The following is a 25038-nucleotide window of genomic DNA, read 5'->3' as shown; positions in this document are numbered from 1 at the left end:
AACTAAAATATATATTAATTAATTCATGATCGTCTTTATCCTCTTCAAAATATATATATCGTTTCGAATCTACTATTAAATATTTAGTTTATTATATAAGGAATATTAATTAAGAATTAATATTAAATAAATAAAGGCATACTATACTCCATTGCAACGGTAGATATTAGAATTACTAAAATATTCAAGTAATATAGGGTATGCCAATTATGTTTTTACGAAGAAAATATAAATTATGAAATAAAGTGAAAGAGACAAATCCCAATTAGGATTTTGAATTGTTGATGATTTTTTTAATATGAAATTAATATAATTCATTTCTTTCATTTATATATTATTATTTAATTTAATTTTACTATTTGATCATTCAAAAAGATAGTTAAATTACTTGATGTAGACGATTCAATATGAATCATAATCGAATTGACCCAATGGTTTGTCGGTTTCATATCGAATCGAATAAACTAAAACTATCGATTCCAGAATTGATAGTTTAATAACTAAAATCGTTGGTTCCAGTTTAGATTTGAACCATTAATCTCGTGGTTTGAAATTAATTTTAAATTATTTTATAAATAAATTATAAAAATGTTTTATATTTATTTTTTAAAAAAAAATAAACAAAATAAACCTTGTCGGTTCAATTTTTGTTTCTAATTTTAAAAACCTAGAATTTGCAATCTTGAAATTGAAATAATTGGTTTCATAAGTAGGAGGAATAATACCAATTAAGTATTGGAATAAAAATCTTGATCAATCAGGACTATATTTCACCTTATTGCGATGATTATGTGCCTCTAAGTTCTTAAGATGTTTTATCCTTATATGTTTCGCCATTTTTATATTTTATTAATTTTTTTATCAAAATCTAAATATGTATTGTTGGTATTGTTGAAAAATTTAACCGAAATAACGAACCTAATTGATAATCGGACTGAAATAGAACCAAATAAAACCAATTCCATTTTACAATAAAGCATAGAAAATTCAAATAGTCTCTTTCTTTTTTCTTTTTTCTTTTTTTTTTTTTAGATGGTATTTATGTCATGGTATGTAATTTCGAATGGTATCGTCCGGTACGAACGGTACGTACCGATTCGACAGTATATCGATATGTGGATCATCCGTTACGGGATGAACTATGTTATAATGCTGTAGTGCTACACTGTAGTAGTGCTACGGTGCTATAGTAAGAGAAAATCACTCGATGAATCCTGATGTACCGTTCGATACGTCCTAGTGTACCATTCTGTCACGAACGGTCGTCGCGCACCCGCAACAACTCCGTTCAACGAACCGTTCGTCGCTCACACCTGCATGTACAGCTGCTTGACAGCATGTTTTCTCTTGGTTTTGGGTCATTTTGCTTATAAATATGTAAGTTCGAACAAGCTGCAGCGTTGCAAAGCGACCGCTCACCGAACCGAGCAAAACAGCCCAAAACAGCTCCGTTTTCGCGTGCCGCGGGAGGTGAGCGGAGAGCTGCCTCCGCTCACCAAAATGTCAGCCATCTCAGACCCCAGGAACCCCCCAGGTGGCACAGGGCTGGATGGGGCTTTGGTTATATACCGGGCATTGAGATCTCTTTCGCAAGTTCGCACGTGACCTTTACGGGAACTTGTCTTTGCGCCCGGGACCAGGTGAGCGGCTGTTTGTGGGCTTGCAGCTATTCGTTCATCCTTGAAAGCCTTGTTTTTCTCCCTCTCCCTCTTTTCTCTTGTGCACACAAGGTGTTCGACGAATTACTTGTAAAGCTTCCCTTTTCGTGAGACTTCGGGACTTGTCCGTTGCTCGTTCTTTCGAACTAACTTATTTCTCTTTTACAGGTCCTTCGGGACCTGCGAGAGGTTACAAAGTGGGTTGATCCTTGCGGAGCAAGATCGCAAGGGCGAAGCGCGACTTAGGCAACGCAAGCTAAGTTCGCGTCTTTGCCACAAGGGTGACTCGCGACTTAGGCAACGCAAGCTAAGTTCGCGTCTTTGGCCGCAAGGGTGTCTCACATCTTAGGCAATTCCAGTTAAGGTCGTGACAATTCGGTATATCGGTATCGTACCATATCGTATCGAGCCAACCTCGAAACATCAATACGATACGATATTTGATTTATGTTAATTTTTATTTATGATTAATGGGATAAATAGATTAAACTGGTACAAAACATCTTTAGATAGAATAGATCAAACCGTTAGGAATCTAAAATTTCAATTTGCCAGTTCTGTAGTGCTTTACCAATGCATATTGAATCAACAGTATAACTGTATTTCCCCCCCTCATAATTAAACGAATTAAGAGCGATTTTTCAAAAAAAAAAGCTCATATTTTTTATTAGCTTTTATTAAAACTTTACAACCTTAAATATGCCTCCTTGTGATCTATTATTTTTATCTTATCGTATTGTCTCCATCCCATTGTGATGTTCATCGTTCGAATTACATCATCTATTTAAGATACTAGAAGAAAAAAAAAGACATCAAATTAAAAATTAAAAACCAAAGATATCTTTAGAAAAATGACAAAAAAAGATTTTTTTAGGAAAATCGGAAATATGATGTTCATCTCACCATTAATTAGATACAATTATTATTACGGTATATATGATGTTAAGCCGTATATAACGACTCGTTTCCGAAACTAGGAGGAGAGAGAGAGAGAGAGAGAGAGAGCGAGCGAGCGATGGCGACGACGACGACTGCCGATTCCTCGAGGGTCGATCGTGAAAAGGACTGGGACTTCCATCTCCGATCGCTCTCCTCCAACGCCAGAGATTCATCCTCCGCCAGCGACCCGGCGTCCGACCCCTACATCCTCCAATCCGTCTGTCTCCATGCCCCCTTCCTTCTCCCTTTTGATTCGGCCTCTTCAAGACTTTCCCGTGGAATCATTGTGCTTCTTTATTCGTTATATTCTTTTCTTTTGGTTTCTTGCAGGTCAAGAAGATCTACGATATCGCCAGAGAAGGGGGATCGGAGGAGCTGGTGGCGCGGGCGTACCCACAAATCAACAAGCTCTTCCAACGATGCGTTTCGGCTCTGCCGCAGTCACAGACATCCAATGGGGTTCTTTTGCTGGTGGGTGTTGGCTTGGCCGTCTTAGTTCTATTTTGGGGACATCTGAAACGCTGGTTATTTGATGTTTTTAGGTTCTTGGTGGATTTCGGTGTTAAAGTTTCTTTCGAAAGTTAGACACTAGGTGTTTAGATGACGATGAACAAATTCGTCTGTTCTTGGTTGTAGATGGGTTTCTTGAAGTTTTTTTCTGTCCAAGATTCGGTAAATTGCATGTCCTTTCTTCGACATACTAGGTTTTTAGATATCGATGAACAAATTCATCAGTTTTTGGTTGAAGATGGGTTTCTTGAAGTCCTTTTTTCCTCCAAGATTGCGGTGAAATTTTTTTCCTTTTTTACAAAAGTTGACCCTTGGATATGTTTGTTCTTGTTGACATCAGTGTCACAAAATAATTTGTTTTTTGCATTGATAGTTCGATCGTAGGTTTGAATAGATTGTTTGTTTTTTATACTTGCATAGCCTACCCATGCCAGACAAGTTTCAGTTGCCTAGGGTCTTATTCCTTATCAAGTTGCCTTGTACTTCTTGTACTTGTGGTGATCAACTACGTCTTTACCGGCGAAGCTAGCCAGCACCTTCAAGTTTAGTGTCCTTGTTTCTTAGGATATTGTTTAGGATTCTGATTATGGAAGATCTTTTGATCATCAAACAATTTCATGGTTTTTAAACTAGACTGCTTACTTTGCAATGTTGCAAACTTTTCTTATTTTTTGCATCTGGTTTGGAATGATGACATGATATATATTTCTTGTATTTTTGCCAAGGCAGACCATTCTTCAATTTTTTCTTGATTTTGGAGAAGTGGTTTTACATGATGCTGATCCTAGTCTAAAGGCCTTCTTCCGCTCATGCTTAAGTAGGTAACAGTTTTCTTCATGCTTTGGTAGGTAAAACTTCTCTTTCCATATATCTGCTGTCTTGCATGCATATTTGATTGTGATCAGAACTTGATAAATGTCTGTTATCTTGCAATGCCATTGTATATACCTTATGTAGTCAATATTTGCATAATGTTGATTGTCATTTGATTCTAAGTCACATTTCTGATTTGGCTCCTAGCTTCAAATTTGTGCATAAGAGTTGTTGTATTCTAAATCAGTCTTACATATTTCTGTCTTGGCTTTTTCCATGCAAGTAGCCTTCCGTTCTTACTATGTAGATGCATGAGTTTGTACTTCTTGCTCAAAGACTGGCTTTATTTATGTGGTATGCACGTTACAGCCTATTGTTGGCATGGTTATCTTGGAGGAGAACATCAATCGTTTCAGAGTTCAGTTTGAATTGCCACCTTCTGTTGCCTCTGGTTGGATCGGTTATCCTTGTGATGGAATCATGTCCTGATTTATGAAAGGGACATATTTTGCATATGGGAATAGTTTTGACAACTAGGTGCTAAAAATCTTCATTTTTCTTGCAGGCAAGTGCTTAGCTGCAGTAAGGACACCACGAATGTTTTTGTCATTTTTCTTTAAATCAAGGGATTGCCCCTCTATAATAACATCCTTTTAGTACTTGTTTGTCTAAAGCCATTGCTGTCCTGGACTCCTGATATCAATTTTACATCGGCTAGAACTAGCTTGGTTCATCTACATTCATATTTATCATTTTCAGTTGTCATGAATTTTGGCTATTTTGGTGTCAGCATTTTGGATAGTCTCTGTAGAAAAAATGAACACAAATAAATGTCATGTTAAAAGCCGTTATGAGAAAATATATCTTTTAAAATATCTAGGTTTATGTTAGGTATTTAAAATTTATTTCTATGATAGCTAACCTAATTGAACATTTTTCTTTCCTCGATTCTTTGAGACAATATCATTCTATCCTTCCGGGTTTGTTTGGTACTTGAAATATTCTTGTTAAAGTTGAACAGTTCCATATCTCAATGAATATATGCCAAAGAGCTAAATTATTTTGTTCCACATTAGTTTTTCGAGCAACCTCACTTATGCCAGGTTTGCCTTAGATGAAAACTTGTTGCCAAATTAAAATGATTGTTGTCAAGTTGATGATTTTCTCTAGTGAATATTTGATGAACCTTTCTCAATCATGAGTATCTAAACTCTCATGTCATCCCTATGGAACATATGAGTTTTAGCTAGCCATGCAATCAACCTTGTTTTTATAAATTTTAAATGTGATGAGAGGAGGTGACGCCTTTGGGTTCTATACTAGGGTTGCAACTTGGACAGGCTGACCCAACGTGAAACAAGACGCAAGCCAATTATGGCCAAGCTTGGTTTGTGTATTTACAATCGTGGGCTTCTCTTGGATTTAATGACTTATTTGAATGAGATTTAGGCGGAGATTAGGTTAATGACTTATTTGAATCACCTAGCTTAAGGTGTCGGGCAATTTCACCTAGCCTAACATGGTTCATATGGTATTTGTGCATGTCGAATGGCTTCAAGTTGAGCTCTAACTAGCCATCGTTCATGTTAAGACCCAGCTTGGTAGGATAATTGATTCATTAACTTATTGAAAGATGAATCTAAATCACTAGTCCAAGATGATGAAGCCCAAGTTGTTAGTAGTTGATCTATTTAACCTATAATTCCATTCAAATTTTCTCTCACTTGAGATGAGAGTATAAATCAAGGTATTATAACCTCTGCGACTAAAGGGCTAGGCATCAAGGACACCATAGAATCAAACCGTGCATGTGCAGCGTAACCCAATAGTGGTTGGTGGCTCCACGCTGTGATGTGCCCTATAGTCCCAATAGTAGTCCTTTCATCCTTGGAAATCTCATCATGTTTGACACTAGGTTGGTTCTCATACCATCTCAGTCACGTTTCGGTCTAACCTTAATCGAACCTCAAGGAGATCACTCCGTGCATAAATCATAATCCTTTTTACATAGCTTTATATAATTTTTATATTTTTTCTCAATGCATTTGTCCTCTTTCTCTACTCTAATTCAAAATTATTGTTAACCTCCTCTTCATGTTTTTTAGTGATCCACATCTTTATTTTAGTTAGCTTTTGTCAGATTTGTTGCCTTTGCGTCAGCATTTTCCCTTCACCTTGTGGAAGGTTTCCCTTTCATTTCAGTTTCTCTCATCTCTCAAAGGAACTCCCATAGAGCTGCCAATCTCTCGTGGTCATCTCAAATATATATGCAATGTGCCATTTAATTCCACCAGCCTTTACAAAATTCTCTTTCAAATTTTCTTTGTTAATTTCTTATATAGTTATCAGTTGCCTTCTTGAGCACCACATCATGTCAGGTGAGAGAATCCAAAAAGTGTATATTTCTTCTTCAATGATTGCATCTATCTTCTTTTCTGTGCTTTTGGTTTTGCTAAATGTATGATCATCAGCTCCTTAACATGGGAGAAGGTATGGTGAATACACCAATCTGATGGCCTCGGATTGGGTGTGGCTAGGGCCCCAGATTATAGTTCGGGTCATTGGCTATAGATTAAGGGCTTGGGCCAAATAGGTTTCAGACTTCTCATGTTGCTGTGTTTTATAATGCATCTTTGAGAATATTGAAATCTAAAGTCAAACCGTCAGTGAGAGAAACACCGTTAATCCTATTTGTTTGGGCTTTTGCTACATCGCTCATCCTGCAATTGGGCTTTATTGAACATGGTCTTTACCTACTAAATCCGTGTTGTAATTATCTAACATGATATACTCTGTGTTATATATCTCCTTTTTAGTCCTTGCTGTTGCATTTTGTAACTGTCATTTTTTCATGAGATATTAGTTGTGCTACAAAAATTGAGTTTATACTAAGACAAATTAGGGATGTGATGCTAATGATAATGAGTTTGCTAATTGCACTTTCATAAATCAAGGTCTCTTAACTAAAAGGATTGACATTTATGAGTGGAAAAATCAATTCAATTGTAGATATAAGGTTGTTTGGTGCTTTTTCAGATTTGAGTTTGATTCCTTGAACTAGCACATAGTTCCTGAAATTGGTGATTTCCCTTTACATTGCCATGCATGAGAAAAGAACAAAGCTGTCCTAATGAACCAATTTGTGCCATCTAGAGATATCATTAATATTGTGAGAGCCATGAATTTGCTGTTAGGTTTTATTGAAGGTTTTTCCTGTTGAATATACAATGTTAAGTACAAAGTAGCTAAATAATATATTCATGGAAACTTTATTTACTGTCACTGTTGTTTTTAGGGAGTTTGCTGATCCTGTCATTGCAAAAGCTACCCTGGATTTTCTCAATCTGAACAAAGCAAAGCTCCTGAGTTCTTTTCCAACCCTACTTCCGCAGGTATCATCATTTAATTGAAGCTAATAAGTGCCACACAATCACACTTAAGTGTTACGTTGATTTAATTTTCTTGGACAATGATTGAGTTATTGAAATTGGAAAAATATGCTTGTAGTTTGATCTTTTAAACAATTCCAAGTATAATTCTAAATGTTTACAATTCCTCTCATTGGCAGATTTTATATAATTCTTGTAGAATGCTATGTAAGTGGAAGTAAAATCATAGTGACCTTGTGAAGGATTGCAACCCCTAACTGGTTCTTTTTTAATTTGATTAAGAGAAGAAGCCTGCAAGAGAGGATTGAAAGAAAAATATAAAGGATATTAATTGCTGGATATTCTAGAGAGGGACAAAACAAAGCAATAATCTAAGTCCTGAACAAGTCTTATTTGGAGTTTAGTATTGTCCTTACAAAGATATTAAGCTAAAATAGAGTTGCACTAAGAAGCCCATAAAATATGCTACAATTTTCTCTTGCTGTTGCTGTTCAACTGGCTGTACTGGGTCATTGGAGAGTTCCAACATTTTATGTGGAATTGAGGTGGGCATTTGGTCCTCTCAGAGACCAAATAGGACTTAGCACTTCTTGTCCTGTTCAATATGGGTCAAAGACTAGTTCATGATGTTAAAGGTTTGAACTATCAGCTTGTCCATGGTGCTTGATTATTTTTTTACTCCACAACACCTTGAATAATGAGTACGATAACTGTCTAAGACTCTAAATACTTACTGCACATAATCTTCATATGATAATTTTTATATGGCTACATGACATTGACTTTTCTATTTTGTTTTTGTTTGCAGTTCTTTCCTTTATTGTTAAAGTTGATTGCATGGAATGGTGAGAGGTATAGATTGTTGTTTGCTTATTATAATGGTTTGATTTGTAAATCTTAATAGTTACTATTTCTTTTGTAATTTTTAAGTTGTTGCACTATGAATAAAAATAGAATATACAGTGTCAACCATTTAAAAAACCATGAAAATATACACTTTGCATATGTCCTGGTAAAAATCAAGGTTTTAAGTTTCAATCTGGTATTGGTATCAGAATCTTTGGGTGGATCATTTGGTACCAGTATATTTGAACCTAGCATGTGTCAATACACCTTGTATCAGTTGACGACAGTTCGTCTGATTTGCTAATAAGTCCATGGGAGGTGTCTTGAGGCTCTCAACAGTCAACATAACTTAATTGATACTCATCTTGGTAGGGCCAAACTAGCAATCACACGTGTGTCATACTGTACAGGCCTTGTTACTTAAATACTTTAATCCAGTCTCCAATCTCCACGACCACCTCATCAAGGTATCTAATGGTAATCTTGTATGGAGTTGGAGGCTAACTCCAGGACCATGCTTCTAAATGGTGGACATCATGGATTAGTAATAATGGCCTTGAGGTGTCTTAATATGGATGTAGTTACAATCTTAAAACTGAACCAGTTTGCAATTGTTTTTCTTATATCCTTTTCTTCTCTTTAGGATAGGCATCCTTTTTATTGTTTTGCTTTGTAATCCATGGTTGGAAAGTCATGAAATCTAGGATGACAATATGAGGAGCTGGTCTCATGCTGCATGAACTAAGGAAATCCTGTATGCCATTTGATCGGGATTGTCTCATTCTGGTTGTCCTGCTTAGCTCATGTGCACTGCTAAGCTAGCTTACTGAAGCACTCCTCCCTAACCCTGTGTGTTGCTGTCATCAACTGCATCATAGTGGAAGAGAGGCTGAACTGTCTGACACCACCCATTATCACTGTGGTTGCCATACTTATACTTGAAATTCATGGGTAAATGTCTCATAGCATGCTCATGCATGTGCTAATACTCCAAGAATGCACAAATCTCAGTTGCAAGCTTGGAATCATTCATCGTGGACAGCGTTCTCATGGCCTTACTACTTATCTCAGATGTTAGCATGCCAGAAAATTCACTCTAACTTAATCACAGTAGATTTGGCATTTATGTAAGGGGAATGGAGGTGCTGCCAAACCATATAGATACTTTGTTGCTTTGGTTTCATTTTCTACAAAAATATCAATCTCATTTAGAGGCATAATTATAAAATTACGTTTAATGTTAAAAATTAAAGTCAGATCTGCATGGATTGAATCTAGATGCTTAGATTTAGGCAGATATGTGCATATTTAAGTTTGATTCACACAAATCTAGGCCGGATCCACGTAAATTTATGATAGATATATGTAGATCTAGGCTAGATTCATATGAATCTAACTTAGATTCACAAAGATAAGGCTAAATCTTGCAAATGAAGGCCATATGTACCAAAATTAGGCTAGATCTGCAAGGATCTCGGCCAGATCCGAAGGGATCTTGGTCAGATTCAAGCTTCTTCAGCATTGATCTAGATCTACAATATTTGCATAGATCCAGCTTGGAATGAGGTGCAAAAACTATGATCTTAAAATAGCTATCCCAAGGACAAAGCTTTAATCGAGAAAAAATGATAAAAAAACGCTAGCTTTAGTTTCAGATTTACCTTGATTTTAAGATAAATACCCTTCCTTTCTTGAGTTTGATCCTCAATATGCTAAGACTTGAAGCAGATTGTGAGTTTGGGAAGTGAATCTGGGAGAATATCTGAAAAAGGGTGGGGAAATTGATTGGACTGGTTTAAATTTGAGTGGTGTTCCAAAAATAAGGTGGTAAGCTTATCACCCAGTTTGTATGTGTGTAGGTTACATCCCATTTTTGAAGCGGACCATGCAAAATTGTCCAGTCCACATGCAAGTAGTCTCTATAACATGACATATTTGAGACATTGCTAGTAACACGTCATGTTTGCATAAAGTTCCCTTGTGATGGATAGCTGACATGTATCTGTGTTTATTTTTCAGATTGGAAAAATTATTTATGATGCTTTTTCCAGCAATGATGTCAATTGGATCGTTTCTTCCACTTTTCCATTCACTTATGGATTTGCCAAGTGAGTTTAGCTTTTCTTCATTGTTCTTTGTTGAGTAGTGTGATTCATTTATAAGTTTAGACAGAGAACCTTTCCAAAGCTTATTGCAGTGAACCTATAACTGTATATTTCAAGGGGGTGAAGGGTGATTAATAATTAATATGTGTTTTCTTAATGATTTGTTTTTAATTACTGTTTGCATACTAAATTGTGCTTCTTTCTAGTTATTCCTTATGTTTATCTTTTTCCTAACAATGCTTTATGTCAGCTATTAGCTACCGTTGCAACCCTCTATGAGTTGATTCTCTGATGTGCAATATCTGTTCCCTTTTAGGAATGTTTGTTTGTTGTTTTTTAGCAAAATCCCTTGGAACTGGTCAAGAAAAAGATATGCAATATATATACAGAGATGATACTGAACCTATGAATGTTAGATCAGTGGAGGAAAGGAACTTTGCTATGAGGCTATCACGAACTTAGGAGGGATTGATTGTAGAAAGACTTATATATGAAACATGTTTACTAAGAGCCAGTTCGATGGAGTTCTAAAAAAGAAGAGACTTGTACATGATTTTTGTTGATCTAAAAAACACATATGTCTCTACATGTTTAACTTTGTGGTTGAAGGAAGAGGTATCCATTAGATTTGATGGAAAAGGTATCCATTAGATCTAATAAACTTAATGAAGATTATTAAGGAATAAGAAAAATAGTAGTGAGGCAACTTTACTAAAATGAAACTGGAACCAAAAGGATAGTTGACAATTTGACATGTGAAAATATCAATTTGACATGCTAAGGGTACACTGAAGCATCGAATTATAAGAAACAGGACATGATTCGAACCATGGGGAACAGGACACGAACTGCATAGGTACAACACAAATCTTTCAAAATATATAATATTCTACGTGACAAATTTTGACATTTAAATTGTTAGATTATACACTTATAGATCGTGATAAAATGATAAGTAATTCACTATTACCTGTTACTTATTATCATGAAAGAAATTGTCGCTAGTAACATGTAACTTTAAGAAATTAAAGAATTTACCATGAACTTGTGACAATAAAGTAAAATTGTTTTTTATTCCATTAATTGCAATCTCAAAACAAAGCAAATATTTTAATATGTTAGTATTTATATATCCATCTTGTCATAGTCAATCAACATTTAAGAAAGTCATAGTCAAATGATGAACATTCAAGGAAAATAAATTAAGTCATGAACTATATATGAAGTATCTCTCAAATATGATAAAGTATTCAATATTTCTAATTCAAACATACTTTTGGTGTTGGTATCTGTTATGGATCTGGCAAGCAGTTTCACGTATCACTGTTTCATAGTAGCTGATAGAATCAGATTGGAATAGAGAATTTGGGAGATGCATATTGCTTCGTAGTTGCTAACAGAATTGGAATGGAAGGAGGTGTATATTCTGTGTTATACACTAGTGGAAAATCCATTTGGTTGAAATTAAATTTTATTAGACATCTACAGAGCCAGCATAGTTTGTGAATTTCTATGTTGTTTTATAATAAAAAATGGGAACCAAAAAGGTTAGCATGGATGAAAAGGACTTTGAGATTAGTTAAATTATATGCCAAAGAAAGTTGGTAAGAAATTATTGCTATCATGGTAAATTATTCGCTAACAGAAGATAGTTTAGGAAAGATTTCTTAAGATGGTCCATGCATGTGTAGAAGAAGTTTAAGGAATAATTTGCATTTTAACTAGTTCACCTACAGTTTGTGGGCTGCTGCTTGGATGTGAGAATCTGGTGGTGGTGGGCAATGGAGTATTGATACTTACTGGTAGGATGATGGGAGAGATGCAGAGTGGTTAGTTAGTCGGATGAGGGCTGGGGCAGTATGAGATAGGCAGGCAAGCAAAACTAAATTAACTGGTGGGGTATGGGACAGCTAGAGAGTGGTGGATAGTTAAGGGGCAACAACAATCTTGGTTGAGATGGAAAGGAGGATGAAGGATGGTTGTCGGAAAAGGTGGTGATGGTGAAGAAGAAAGGGAGGTTTCCCACGTATAACAAGAAATATTTTGATGATGACGTGTTGTTGTGGACCTTGGCCAGCATTATAACGTTCATATCAAAACTCCTTTTACAAGAAGCACAAAGTACACACTGGAAGTGGAAATTTTAACACATGGGTTTTGATCGATGTTATGAAGGTAAAGTGTAGCATGGTTGTTAGGGTCAAATCACCTTGTTACAATTTAAAACTTTATGCAAGTCAGAAAACTTTCAGCTTTGAAATGTAGCTTCTCAAAAGATGTGACCGTTTGCTGGATGATTGCTCTTTTATCAAAGGAGTGTGTGCCCATATACCGTAAGTGTAGGTCTGAATTCTGTTTTAGCTAGAAATTTCTTGTTTTACCTTGCAAGCCACATGAGATCTTCTTATGAAATGTGAGTTTATGAAGTGCTAATTAACAGTTTATGATAATATGCTGGGTTCATACCCTAAGGGCTTAATATATGTCCATATTTTACTCTTCAAATTCGTTGTAAAATGCATATTCTCTTTTAAGTAAATTTCTTGATACATGAGAATATCTACCGAACAATTTATTCGGCTCACAAGAATTGCAGCTATATTTTTATTTAGATGTGAAGTTGTAGGTGTTAAATGTCAAGCTTATGATTTTGTACTTTCTTGGAATCCAACCCTTACAATAAGCTCAAGCTTATGCTCATACAATTCTTTGGGGAAGCAATTTCAATCAATGTGTATGATGAAAGAGTTCAATTTTTCTTTTGTTGTTCATACCTTACAAGTTGGCTGTATACGGTAATTATGACTTAGGAATTGGAAACTGCCCAAATGGTACATCGTCTCTTCCTCCTTCATCTCCTCCTTTCTTCTTTCTTCTTCTCCTTTCTTCCTTATTCCTTCTTCTTCTTCTTCCTTCTTTCACCATCAGTGCCAAAATTGAATCCTGTAGTTAGACCATGTTCAACTTTGAGTTGTAATATCTTTGCCTCCATATTTTTGCTTGGAAAGCACAGTTTCATTGTTCTATGATTTGTGGCAGAGATTTGCATCTCCCATGTAGCATCCAGTGGAAGGTTGAGAACTCTGAAATGTTCTATGCTTTTATGTTTCTTTTAATCAGTACTAGTGGCATCTTTGGAAAAAGTGGAAAAGAGTTCTGGGTCTCTGATAGGCAGCAGCATAGCTTCAATACAGAAGAGTGCAGCACCTGAGGTCATATTTATATATTTTCAACTTGTTAACTTACAACCTTGTGCTTCAGAGAATAAAATACTTATCTAGGCGATGAGGATGGTTATGATTTCCGTTTCTTGAATTGTATGGCAGATGCTACTTGCACTGATGGATGAAGCTTATACTGGATCTGCCATAGAAGATCGAGGTGGGGACTCTGGATCTGATGATAATAACGACATTGATGTTTCTGATCCGGTGTTCCTTGACATTCTTAAGGATGAAAATGATGGGATCACTGTAAGTTTTCATCTAACTTGCAATAGAAAATTTAACATGGGATCTCTTTAAGTTATCATACATGGTTTCTTTTCAATCTTAAAAAAATGGGTAGTGGCTATATGCTTATTTCAGGTTCTTCAGATAGTTATTCTATCAAATTATTAGAATCTGAGCAGTTTATGATTATTTTAAGGTTGCAGCTTATGATTACTTTAGTTTAAGCCATATTCAATAAAGTTCTGCCATCTTGATTTATTTGTTCAATATTTTTTACTTATCATATAAACTATTATGATTCGGCTTGACAGGTTTACTTATTTATGAAACTGGTTAGAGCTGGAAATGCAATTTCGATTTACAAGTAGTAGCAATCTAGCTTTATATACTAGAATCCACCGTTTATCTGCAATATGGACTTATGTGGCATCACAATCTCTCTCACTCGAAGGCCTGATATACTCACCAAGGCCTGATATTCCCCCTTTAAGATTATCATAGGTCTGAAGCATCTTGATATGTGCAAGGTAATCCTGATGTTGGATGACAACGTGACCCATAGTTCCTCTAATACCCATCGGCTGAACCTAGTGCTTCAGTACCAATTCTCACGATTTGGGCTGGTAGATCCATGGCCTTGTAACTTGCAGAGAGGAACTAGAATCATCAGTTAGTTATATGATATCATTAGTTACATTGTTTTATGTTTATTGTCTAATCCACAAATGTTACTGAATGGTTTCTTGCATGTAATGTGCCGCCTTCAGAAATAAGTAGCAGAAGGATCATTTTCATGTTTTCTTATGAATAGACAGGCCTCAATATTATGGAACATTGTTCTTCTTTGATTAGATCTATGAACTGGTTAGCCGAACATGTTTTGCTGTTTCAGGCCTCGGTATTATGAGCTATGGACTGCCAACTTCTAAGGAGTCCTCATGATTTGATGAGCATTGATGTAGTTGTGCATAAATTGAGAATATAATCATGCTGGATCTACCCAACCATAAGTGACAATATTCTGTTTTACATTAGCTGCTATTAGATCTTTTAGTGACAAGGTGCTCAGTTTTTTTCATCATTTTCTGATCATCTATAAAGATCTTTCATGACAAGGTGCTTGGATATTTCTTGAGTTATCCCTTTTCTCCATGATCTCGTGTTGATTTGCCTATTTTGTATAAATGTTTGATCAAACCTTACACGTAATCACATTTTGCATTTCAGGAACGCCCCTGGACATCTCCTGCTATGACAGCAATGTTACAGGCTGCTATAAATAATACACAATCTGAAAGGCTAAAACAAGTGCTTCATATGACACCTCAGTTCTTAGCTCTGTATTTTTCAATCGCTTTGCGTGATGTTAATGATTGTATGTTTTTCACCTTGGCTGAATCATATATCTGCATGTAGTCTTTTCTTTTTTATGTTGCTTTTTCTTTAGTGGACATGACATTTGTTTTTGCATATCATGTTGCAGCATTGCTGTGTGCATTAATTCCACTGGTTATGTCGAGGTATGCTACAACATTCCCTGACAAGGTTTTCTCTCATGAGGTAGGTGAATAGCAATGAATTGAATTGAAATGTTTTATTATCTCACTACTGATAGAAATAGTCTTAGAATCAAAATTGTAACTCCCCCACAACATGCACTAAGCCATCCTTTACTATATTAAAAGCATTAGCCGAATAATGTGAAACTAAATAATCAAGAATTCACAGATTTCTCTATTTAGTTTAATGTCTGTAAATTTAGTTTAATGTTCTTTTATATGTTTACCTTCTTCAGTGGGATATGGTCATTATACTAATGATTTGCTTTTTGTTCTAGCTGCAACTATCATATACAAATATGATTCCCCACTTGAAGTTTGTCTTGGTAGTCCTAATACATCATTTGATTCTGCTAATTAAATAAATTAGCTAACATGGATTTCATAGTTAATTTGATGCATATCATTTGCTGAATCAGCAATGGTAAGTCATTCCTTTGTTTCCAGTTAGTTTTCATGGTTAGAAAATATGTTTTAAAACAGAATGAAATAGCTTTCGTCTTTTTTTTTTCCTCAATCAGCAGTGCCTTTACTTTTTGTAGGTTCAGAAGAGGCTCTCAGATTTCATGCTAGCTGCATTTCAACAATGTCCTAAATTTATTGCACTTCTGAAGGTACAACTGCAGCCCATCTTCATTGACAAGTCGAAGCTCGCTTTCATATATTTGTTTACTTGTGCAATTCTAGCATAGCTCCTTACATATGGCATATGTTCTGTATGCTTTAGGTTTTTGTTCCTATTGAGGGCCCATAATTCTGTAGCATGTAATTACTTGGAAGTTGTAACACTCTGACAAGGAAGAATCTTATTAAGATCTCTATGATATTAAAGTTGTCTATCCTTTTGAAAATTGTATTTACATTGCTGCGGCAGTTTCTGCAACCTCGAGGCATAAAGATATGCCAACTGGCAATAACATACTTAGTATGCATACCAGAAGTTACTGAATTTCATTTTATTTGTTACTTGACATTTGTCATTCATTAGAACTAATTATTGACATTTTTCATTCACGTGAACTAATTATGCAACTACTTTTTATGGTCCACTTCTAATGCACTTGCAGAAGCCTATCACTGACAGACTAGGAGAAGCTTATGACAATCCTGCGAAGGCAAGAACATACTTCATAGAATGTCAAATATAGTTCCATTACTTTAGAGATACTTCGACCTTATGATAAGTGATTATCCTATTGCTTTCTTCGTTTAATCTATCAACACCTTTCAGGTTGAAGTTATTTAAATAAACCAAGCACTTCTTAATTTTTTTGATTGGTTCAATCAGACAGAGTTGGCATTGCATTTATGTTGGGCTATCGGGGAGCACGGAGCTGGAGGAGTAGCTTACAAAGATGTGGCTCGAGAACTTTTTGAAAACTTAGAATTGCTTTTATATGAGAATCTTTTATCTAGGTCTGTCTTGACATAGCCAAAAGTAATCTTTCTAAAACACTGCAATGTAAAGAGTAAATTTTGATGCATTTCTTTCTTCTCTGGGGCAGTCGTTTGGGCTTGAGCCAGGAATCAGATATAGAGCCAAACAATGTGGCTTTTAGAAAATCTTCTCAAGCTAGGCTTCTCTGCTTTGTGGTGACAGCCATTGCAAAGTTAGCAACGTGCCATAATGAGTTACTTCCAAGGGCTCGAGTATCTTTAGCTAAGGTTTGTATGTAATAATAAGTTGGACTTTTTATAAAACTGCAGAATGCTTATAAGATTTTTTGTTTACTCCACTATATGGTCAGATTACTAACAAACTTTTGTTTCTATTACTTGTTAGGTAGCACGCTCTCGAAATATAGACAGGAGGGTTTGGAGACGTGCTTGTGACTATCTGGGGTTGATGAGTGAACCAGCAATATGTTTGTCTATCTTGGGCCCTTCAACAGAGAAGCCCAAAGTTCCTGGCATTATCAATTGGAGTGAGGGAGGATCCAAGATGATTGCTCATGTTCCATTTTACATTCTTAGCGAACAAGAGGGTTAGTGATTTGAGCTTTCATGTACTTACATCTGCAGTTTATTCTGCTTCTAGATGTGGTTTCTTGTGCATACAGAATTTTCTTACACATATATGTATCTTTTGTTGGCTTTGACTAAATCTCTGTTCAAGCTCTTATGTAGAGTTCAACTTTGACAACTCTGGATTTGTGAAGCATGTACGAATGCCAAATTTGTAGGATGAGGGAGATAAGTTTATTCAACTCACAAAAAAGGATGCAGCCTGTCTAATGAGTTGGCTTGGCCTTTGTCCCAAGGGTGTTGTTGGATTGTTAAATTTAAGGTAATAAAAAAAGGTTCCAGGGTTGTGTGGGCCAAATTAGAACATAGCAACATAGTCAGAGTTTATAAACAAAAAAATTATTTAACAAGCTGTCCAGCACCTGGATAACTATACCTATAAACCCTTCCAGAAGGTCAATTTCAGTGTATTCAGACCATGCAGGCTTCTAACTGATTGTGATTATCAATATGAGTAATCTGCAGTTGTTAATGTGAATAGTAGTTCCGAATTGACATGCTTTAACAATGATACGGGCAAGCTTCTGTTGATTAACTTCATACTATTAGGGAGTTGGTTACATTATTATCACCATTTTTGTCATTTAGCTCTATCAAGTGCCACATTCTGCATTAACAGAAAGCCATAGTCTTCTTTGGTCTTTTATATTCGGCACTCATCTTTTAACTGCCTCCTCCCGTTAGTTTTGTAATGTCTGAAGCATCTCAAATGACATTCCTTTTCCAATATACCGAAGCAACCATTTAATACTGTCCTATCAAAAGCAGTTATCTATCCTAACATCTGGCATTTTGTTTCCCTATATGTGAACCTGTAATGCAGGTTAACCTACTTAATATAAGGGTGAAATCAGAAAAACATTTTAGGTGCTTCTCCACTTTAACAATCATGCTTTTTTTTGTATCCATACATTTCTTTTTGTTAAATAGTTGCTATATGAGAGCCTGTGAGCCCTCTTTAATCTTGAGAAAAATTGTGGGATCTATTGTTCATATGATGATATCTTACCTATCATTTCTGAGCCTGTCAAAGGTCTCTCATGCATATATGTAACAACGATTAAAGTTTTTGACAGCAGATATCAGCAACCTGTGGTTTAAACTTTAAAGTTATTCTGGATCTTTCAAGTGGTGCTTCTTTTTTGTTGATTCAAGTGTTTCTGCTACAGATCTGTTACTAGTACCAATTAATTTATCATACTAAGTAAGAACCATCTGCAATTAATTGCATCTTCTGCCGCAGAACCTGTTTGAGTCATTGAGTTGACCTGATAATATTTAAATTAAACAAATTAGCCTTCAAGATTTGGAATTGGCAGCTGCATTAGGGCATTGGCGTCCACAGTAGACCACAGAGTAGAAGAATCTGCCCGATTCCCTTCTATTTTTCCTCTCCCCCTTTTATATTTTCTCCTCACTTTTCCATTGGCCACCAGTGCATCTATGTTGGCCTGCGGCATGTTGAAATGTGCCAACCACCAGGCAGCATGTGGTGTTCTCCTGGAATTTTGGATGTCGGATATTTTTAAAAGAATTTTTATTATGCGGATATCATCATTCATTGAACCCAACAGGTCTTGGCCCCGACTCAGTTGATATTGTCAGATGCTACTTTTCTACTCCTCGAGAGCAAATAACACTGTTGAGGCTTTTTTGTCTCCTGCTAGATTGATGATTACCCAGCACTATATCATGTCTCATTATCGGTTCCATAGGTTATGCATGAAGTGTTTAGTGAAATATACATACAGTGGTCTCAGAGAATTCTGGCACAACTCTAGCAAATGTCATGCTTGTATTTTTTTCAAAGAGAACACTGAATTATCCACAGTTCTGCATTACAAGTAGAGCTGTCTGTAATTTCATCTATTTTTGCTAGATGAGGTTAATAAAATCAACCTTCTCTACCCAAGACACTGACAATTTGGAAGTTATTTGTTGCAGGTCCACCATTTCATGATTTTTCTTTCTCTGATATCATCCCAGAAAAATGAGAGATGCTGTACACAGAAGGTATGCCCAAGCAAATATTGAGTTTCTATGACCCCAAGCTTTTTTTCAGGATAACAAATAACAGTACAATACTTGCACATTCTGTGAATAGTGATTCAATGTATATTTTTCCTTAAGAGACATCCTTCTGCCTTTGTATGGCCATTTTAGAAATGTCAAATGCATCATTATTTCTTTAATTGTGTTTCTGCAGAATAAACTAATATTGCTGTTGTTTCAGAGATCAGATTTGCAGGATTTTAATCGGAAAGGCAAGTGTGCGAGTGTTTTTTAGAGGGAGCACCATCCAAGCTACAGTTGCCCCCATCACTCGAGTTAAAAGCTGGTGCAGTCTGATGCTGCATACAAATGATTGAAGCTATAGTTGCCCCATCACTCGGGTTAGAGATGGTGCAGTCTGTAGCTGCGTACAAATGATACATGTTCCAGCAAATGTATTTGTGAGAAGTGATACAAATTGCAATGTAATGTAATGTATTCTTCCAACACAAATTGCAAGGGTAGAAGCACCTCTATATATTCTCCATTCCAATTTATTTTCTGGCCGAAACTTTACTGCTGCATGGAACTTTATTGTTGCATTACTGGTGGGCTCTCTCTTTGCTGACCTAATGCAATCGGTACTGTAGGAACTCATGATTTGGACTTCCATCTCATTAACTTGGAGTCAAAAGCAGCTACAGTATCGAGTAAGTTACATTCTTTCAAGTGATGTCCTTGCTAAAGAATACATTAGGGTTGATGACATGCTTTTAGCCAAAAATTATGGTGGAATATTTTTACTGATTGGTATTTAAATTTTGTATATTTTTATACTGGACTAAAAATCCTACTGGCTTTATCTATTTTGTATAATGGTATCCTGCATCATAAAGAGTAAAACACTCATGGCTTCAAGTAGGGACTAAGATGTAGCAGGTTCCAAAGCATGTCTTCAATACTATCCTTCACACCAATGCAGGTTCCAAAGCAAACAAGATTCTGAAAGCAAGGAACACCAAAGCTAAACCAAAGCTCAAAACGAACACTTCAACGAACACTTCAAGGCCAGCAACACAAAAGGATCGATAGGAGAGAGAGAGAGAGAGAGAGAGAGAGAGAGAGAGCGAGAGAACTGTGGTTGTAGTCATGAAATGGGGGGAAGTCAATACCCGAACCAGCCCTCCTTGCATGGCGGCGGCGGTGGCCGAGAGCCAAGGTTAGTGTGAGGTGCGTTCTTGACTTCCCACAGATGATGTCCTAATCTCCACCCTCCCCCAACTTCCTCTCCTCCTGCTCATGGTAGCGAGTCGCAGATTACCAAGTAGGTCGAGGAGGAGGTAGATGAGTAAGCTTGGGTTCTTTCTTACCTATCCATGCCGCGTGCTTGCTATTCTCAGCGAGCCACTTCGCCTGCAACTGAAGCCTTGATCCGTTCGACGGTGCAAGCAATGAGGCTGTTCACCGTCGCGACCGATCCGAGGGAGAGCTTGGCAGTGGGGACTGAGTCGACCAGGATCTGGAACGCCACAGTCAACAGGGAGCCACCGGAGCCTACTTCCTCCACCCTTCCTCCGCCGCCGCATGGCCCGTCGGGAAGAATGGCGAACCCTGACGGCAGGAGGGCGACGTAGTCGGGGTCGCCGCCGTTGAGCACCACGTTCATGGCGATGACGTCCACCGGCGCGTAGATCACGTACGAGCCCGTCGCGTCGGTGCAGCTCTCCTGCAGTATCAGCATGTTGCTTTGGTTCGAGTTCGTGCTCTGCAAACCACCATCGAGTCAACCACAGTGATCAGAGGCCGGCAAAAGATGCAGATGATGCTTACGTTGACGCGCAGCAAGGAGACACAGTTCCCATGATCCTGGCCATTGGCGATGTGAGCCATCTCTTGAACGCCACCCCCATTCGACAGGATATCCCACTGCAATTGCACCAACAGCACCATGTGAGTGACGAACTCACTGCAACTGCAGCAATTCCAAGAGAACCACGCTGAAGTTCGAGTACCTCACTGCGCGAGCTCTCATCACGTAGGAAATCGAAGACCCTCTTCGGCGGGACCGGAAGCCAGAAGGAGGTGGCGGCGTTGAGGACGATACCAGGAGGCCTACCGGGATCATCCACGCTCTTCCTCGTCATAACCCTCACGTCCTCCGCACCACTTCCAGACAAAGTAGTCCATTGATGTGTGGTCGAAGCACTGACACCGCCGCAGAAGCTCATCACCATCCTCTCAGCCAGCTTCAACATGCTCTTCCTGCCCTCCGGTGTAGTTATCACTGCGCAAAGAACAGAGAGTTCAATCTACCTCAAGCTTGTCGATGATCATGTCAACAGATGGCTGGCTTACCACCGACGTCTCCTGAGGGTATGTTGCTGGCCATCACACTCGCGAGCCGCTCGCATTGCCTGTCCAAGGTGCTGACCCACCTCCTTGCACCGAACGCCAGGCCGGAGTTGACCAATGGCTTGTAGATGCTGTGAACAGACCTGTCATCCACTTCGACGTGCTCCACCCAAGTAACCTGCGGCACGATAGAAGAAGCAAGTTGAACATGTTACAGACAGATGCATTCTGGGGTGGAATCCACTTTTACTGGACTAGATTCTTCACCTTCGAGTAACCATTAGGCAACTCTTGGATCAGGCAACCGGATGGCCTTCTTCGACATCTCAGGACTGGGCTGGGGCGCAAGCTGTCGAGGGAAACGTCAACCACTGCCCAGGTTCCATCAGCGTGCTGCTTGCAGTACCTCACGAACAAGCTCTCTCGAGTTGGGACGAGTGGAGATGGCACTTGGAACTCTGCTGTCATCTGAGGATTCCATGAAGTAAATAATAACAATCCCCACTTCATGGAGATGTAGTTTTTCCAGGGCAGGGAAGAAGCCATACCACTTGCAGAGCCCCATTGTAGTTGCCTGCCACTCCAGTTGAGAGCACTTCGAGCGTCATGGCCCTCGACACGATGCCCGAGAACACATTCGACCACTGATTCTGTGGAAGACGAGAATTAGGCGCATGTATGATCCGATCGAGCCTTCTTCCCTGAAACACCTGCTAAGACTGCGACTTTACGTACCACATCCATGAGGATCTCCACCACGTTCATCTGGTTCATGATCACCACCGCCGTCTCCCGCGATGCCTCCGACTTGAGCCCGAACGGCCGTGGACCGATCCCTCTCGGGAACGTCCTGACGTACTCCTCCTCGTTGAGGGCCTCGGTGGCGTTGTCAAGCCCGGCGGGTATCCACAGCGGCTCGTTCAGCTGCGCCATCCGGATGAGCTCCTCCATGGCGGCCACCGCAAGCTCGACGACCATCGGTTTGTCCGTCTCGGCCGCACCCGACACGCTCCTCATCAGCTCTCCCGGCCCGAACATCTCCCCCCCGACGCCCTGCTGGCCGCCGAAGCCTCCGACGCCGAGATCCAACGGCGGGCGGGAAGGGACGGAAGGCGAGAGCAGCGGGTACGACGCCATCGGCTTGCCGACGTACTTGGCGGCGATCCCTGATATCCTATCGATCTGTCAAGGAAGGAAGGGTGCAATTAGCCCTGTCAGCCGCCAATCGAAGCCTTGTGGTGAAAATGAAGGAAGATTACTTCTTCTCTAAGCCGAGCGTTCTCGATCCTGAGGTGGTGTTCGTCGAAGGACATCTCGCCGAGGGAGGCAGGCCCGCCGCAGTTGGGGCACGAGGCGTTGCTGAGGGCCTCCTTATACCGTAAGTTCTCAGCACGGAGTCTCTCGTTATCGGCTCGCAGCTGGTTGTTCTCTTGCCGCTCGTGCTGGTTCTGCACCCATGAAACAACTCGGAAACCAGACATTAGTGGATCATGATGGGGTTGTCGATGAGAAGGTCAAAGGTATCACGGTGGCAGTTCTTGGAGACATGGAGGTGTACCTTCATCTGGGTGCGTTTGTTCTGGAACCAGAACTTGACTTGGAGAGGTTCGAGGCCGAGCTCTCTGCTGAGCTCCTTCCTCTGCTTGTCATCAGGGTGAGGGCATTCCTTGAAGAAACTGAAAGCAACATGGCAGCATGTAATATGATATGTTATCCATTAATAGATCTAAGAAGAAAGCTACCTATATATGTATTCATAAATCAGTGTAATATGTCAAGAATTGGTTTATATACATATATCATAGGATCAATAATATAGTATTTTTTTAAGAAAAAATAATATAAGCAATTCAACAAAAGAAACAAAAAGGTCTTTTGTGTTATTCCATGAAAAAGAACACCTAGGATTTATTTATTTTTATTTGTTCCTGGATATCATATATCAATGTGTGTGTGTGTATGTGTGTGTGTGTAGAGAGAGAGAGAGAGAGAGAGAGGTTAACTATTAGTGGGATATGTCAAGGACTTGTTATAAAAGCATTAAAAACAATGAAAAATGGTTTATAAAAACTATTCATATATGTATATGAGTTTAATTTTCAGTATAATATAGTCAAGAAATTGTTAAAAATACATTTAAAAAATGAGGGGGAAAATGGATGATATATATATATATATATATATATATATATATATATATATATATATATATATATATATATATATATATATATATATATATATATATATATATATATATATATATATATATATATATATATATATATATATATATATATATATATATATATATATACATAGAAGACAACTAAATAGCATATTTTCTTAGAAAAGGTAACATAAGCAAATCAAGAAAAAGGAGGTATTAAGAACAATGGGGAACAAAAGGTCCTCTGTGTTATTCCATGAACAAGAACAATCACTAGCAATTTCTTTTCTTCCCCTTGGATATCATATGTAAAGAAAGAAATGGTTTTAGAGGATCAAACCCTAGAAAACTAGTAGAAAGGACTGAAACCAATTCTGGTTTCTTGGTGGTGGTGTTCTTAGTGCATAAAAAGGCAGCTGCTGCAGCAGCAGTAGCAAAAGAGGGCATTACGCTTCCATTTCTTGGATCTGATGCTGTGTGTGGCGGTGGTAGCGCTTCTTCCGTGGCCGCTGGCTCTGGTCCTGGTCATCGCCGGACGCAACCTCGATGTTCTCGCTTCCCGACTTGCTCTCGAAGTCCTCCTCTCGTGCCCTCTGCATCTCGCTCTCTCCTGTGGTCGTCGGTGCGAGCTCCATCAGCTGGTTGTGGTGCTGGTACTGAAGTGGGATTTGCTGCCCCTCCAACAAGTTCGGCTGCAAGCAACGCAACAAAAGGAGTCATTTAATCCTCTTCTTCTTCTGTAATCTGTAGATCTGTCAAGGAAAGATAAGGCTAGAGGCGACACGGAGAGAATTCAAGGGAGCAAAGAGATTAGGAGCCGCAAAAGAACATAAAGACGGAAAACCTGTGCAGTACAGGAGTCCTCAGATCTTTCACTTCTCACCGTATCATGGACAAGATCGTGAATACGACTTACGAAGAGTGTTAGAGCAAAACGATGATAGAGAAGAGAGGCATGGATGGAGTTTCTGTTGACCTGGCTGAGCGACAACACTGATGAGGATCCATAACTGGTGCCGGCGTTCCTCCCGATCATGGACGGTGCTTGTCTTGCTGGTATCATGATCCCCACAGGCATATTTCTCTTGACCAAACCCTGATCCTTCCCCCTCCTCTCTCTCTCTCTCTCTCGGTGTCGATTCCTCTTAGCCAGATGACTGCAGATTGGACTACGGTTGGGTTTCTGAACTACCTGCAAGTTTTATAGACGCAGAGGAGAGAGAAAGAC

General features: G+C 38.4%; 2 protein-coding genes across 7 annotated transcripts; one reads left to right on the top strand and one right to left on the bottom strand.

The window, feature by feature from the left end:
• The first annotated feature begins 2634 nt into the window (after positions 1 to 2634).
• LOC103979045 (uncharacterized) lies at positions 2635 to 19845 on the top strand. 6 transcript variants are annotated; one of them, XM_009395060.3, is made up of 17 exons: positions 2635 to 2814; positions 2928 to 3068; positions 3837 to 3928; positions 7216 to 7312; positions 8118 to 8161; positions 10175 to 10263; positions 13381 to 13472; positions 13587 to 13733; positions 14940 to 15087; positions 15196 to 15272; positions 15814 to 15885; positions 16339 to 16386; positions 16560 to 16687; positions 16777 to 16936; positions 17055 to 17256; positions 19241 to 19309; positions 19537 to 19845. In XM_009395060.3, exons 1-16 carry the CDS (start codon positions 2674 to 2676, stop codon positions 19288 to 19290), a joined length of 1728 nt encoding a protein of 575 aa, XP_009393335.1. In that variant the 5' UTR covers positions 2635 to 2673; the 3' UTR covers positions 19291 to 19309; positions 19537 to 19845. The 6 variants fall into 6 exon arrangements, 5 of the variants coding, with proteins under 5 accessions (XP_009393335.1, XP_009393334.1, XP_064993683.1 ...); XM_009395059.3 differs by having other exon boundaries at positions 19530 to 19845; XM_065137611.1 differs by having other exon boundaries at positions 2683 to 2814; positions 3833 to 3928; positions 19530 to 19668.
• A 596-nt stretch (positions 19846 to 20441) lies between these two features.
• Positions 20442 to 25038, bottom strand: LOC135629727 (homeobox-leucine zipper protein ROC2-like). Its single transcript, XM_065137587.1, has 12 exons — positions 24787 to 25038; positions 24261 to 24502; positions 23199 to 23316; positions 22900 to 23088; positions 22376 to 22822; positions 22189 to 22290; positions 21908 to 22108; positions 21644 to 21818; positions 21301 to 21572; positions 21119 to 21214; positions 20659 to 21053; positions 20442 to 20581 (listed from the first exon to the last, which is right to left on the bottom strand). Exons 1-11 carry the CDS (start codon positions 24886 to 24888, stop codon positions 20685 to 20687), a joined length of 2313 nt encoding a protein of 770 aa, XP_064993659.1. The 5' UTR covers positions 24889 to 25038; the 3' UTR covers positions 20442 to 20581; positions 20659 to 20684.

This window comes from Musa acuminata, chromosome BXJ1-3 (assembly GCF_036884655.1).
Source record: "Musa acuminata AAA Group cultivar baxijiao chromosome BXJ1-3, Cavendish_Baxijiao_AAA, whole genome shotgun sequence".
NCBI lineage: Eukaryota > Viridiplantae > Streptophyta > Magnoliopsida > Zingiberales > Musaceae > Musa > Musa acuminata.
Note: the sequence above shows the minus strand (reverse complement) of the source record. Positions and strands in the feature narration are given on the sequence as shown.

Bases quoted from the DNA above. Each gene is read 5' to 3' on its own strand.
- LOC135629727 (XM_065137587.1), bottom strand. From the start codon at position 24,888: ATGCCTGTGGGGATCATGATACCAGCAAGACAAGCACCGTCCATGATC. The intron at 23,317-24,260 runs GTAATGCCCTCT...TGTTGCTTTCAG, and splicing joins CAGATCCAAGAAATGGAAGC to TTTCTTCAAGGAATGCCCTC. The intron at 22,823-22,899 runs GTAATCTTCCTT...CTTCCTTGACAG, and splicing joins ACGCTCGGCTTAGAGAAGAA to ATCGATAGGATATCAGGGAT.
- LOC103979045 (XM_009395060.3), top strand. From the start codon at position 2,674: ATGGCGACGACGACGACTGCCGATTCCTCGAGGGTCGATCGTGAAAAG. The intron at 3,069-3,836 runs GTGGGTGTTGGC...TTGCCAAGGCAG, and splicing joins CCAATGGGGTTCTTTTGCTG to ACCATTCTTCAATTTTTTCT. The intron at 8,162-10,174 runs GTATAGATTGTT...TTTATTTTTCAG, and splicing joins ATTGCATGGAATGGTGAGAG to ATTGGAAAAATTATTTATGA.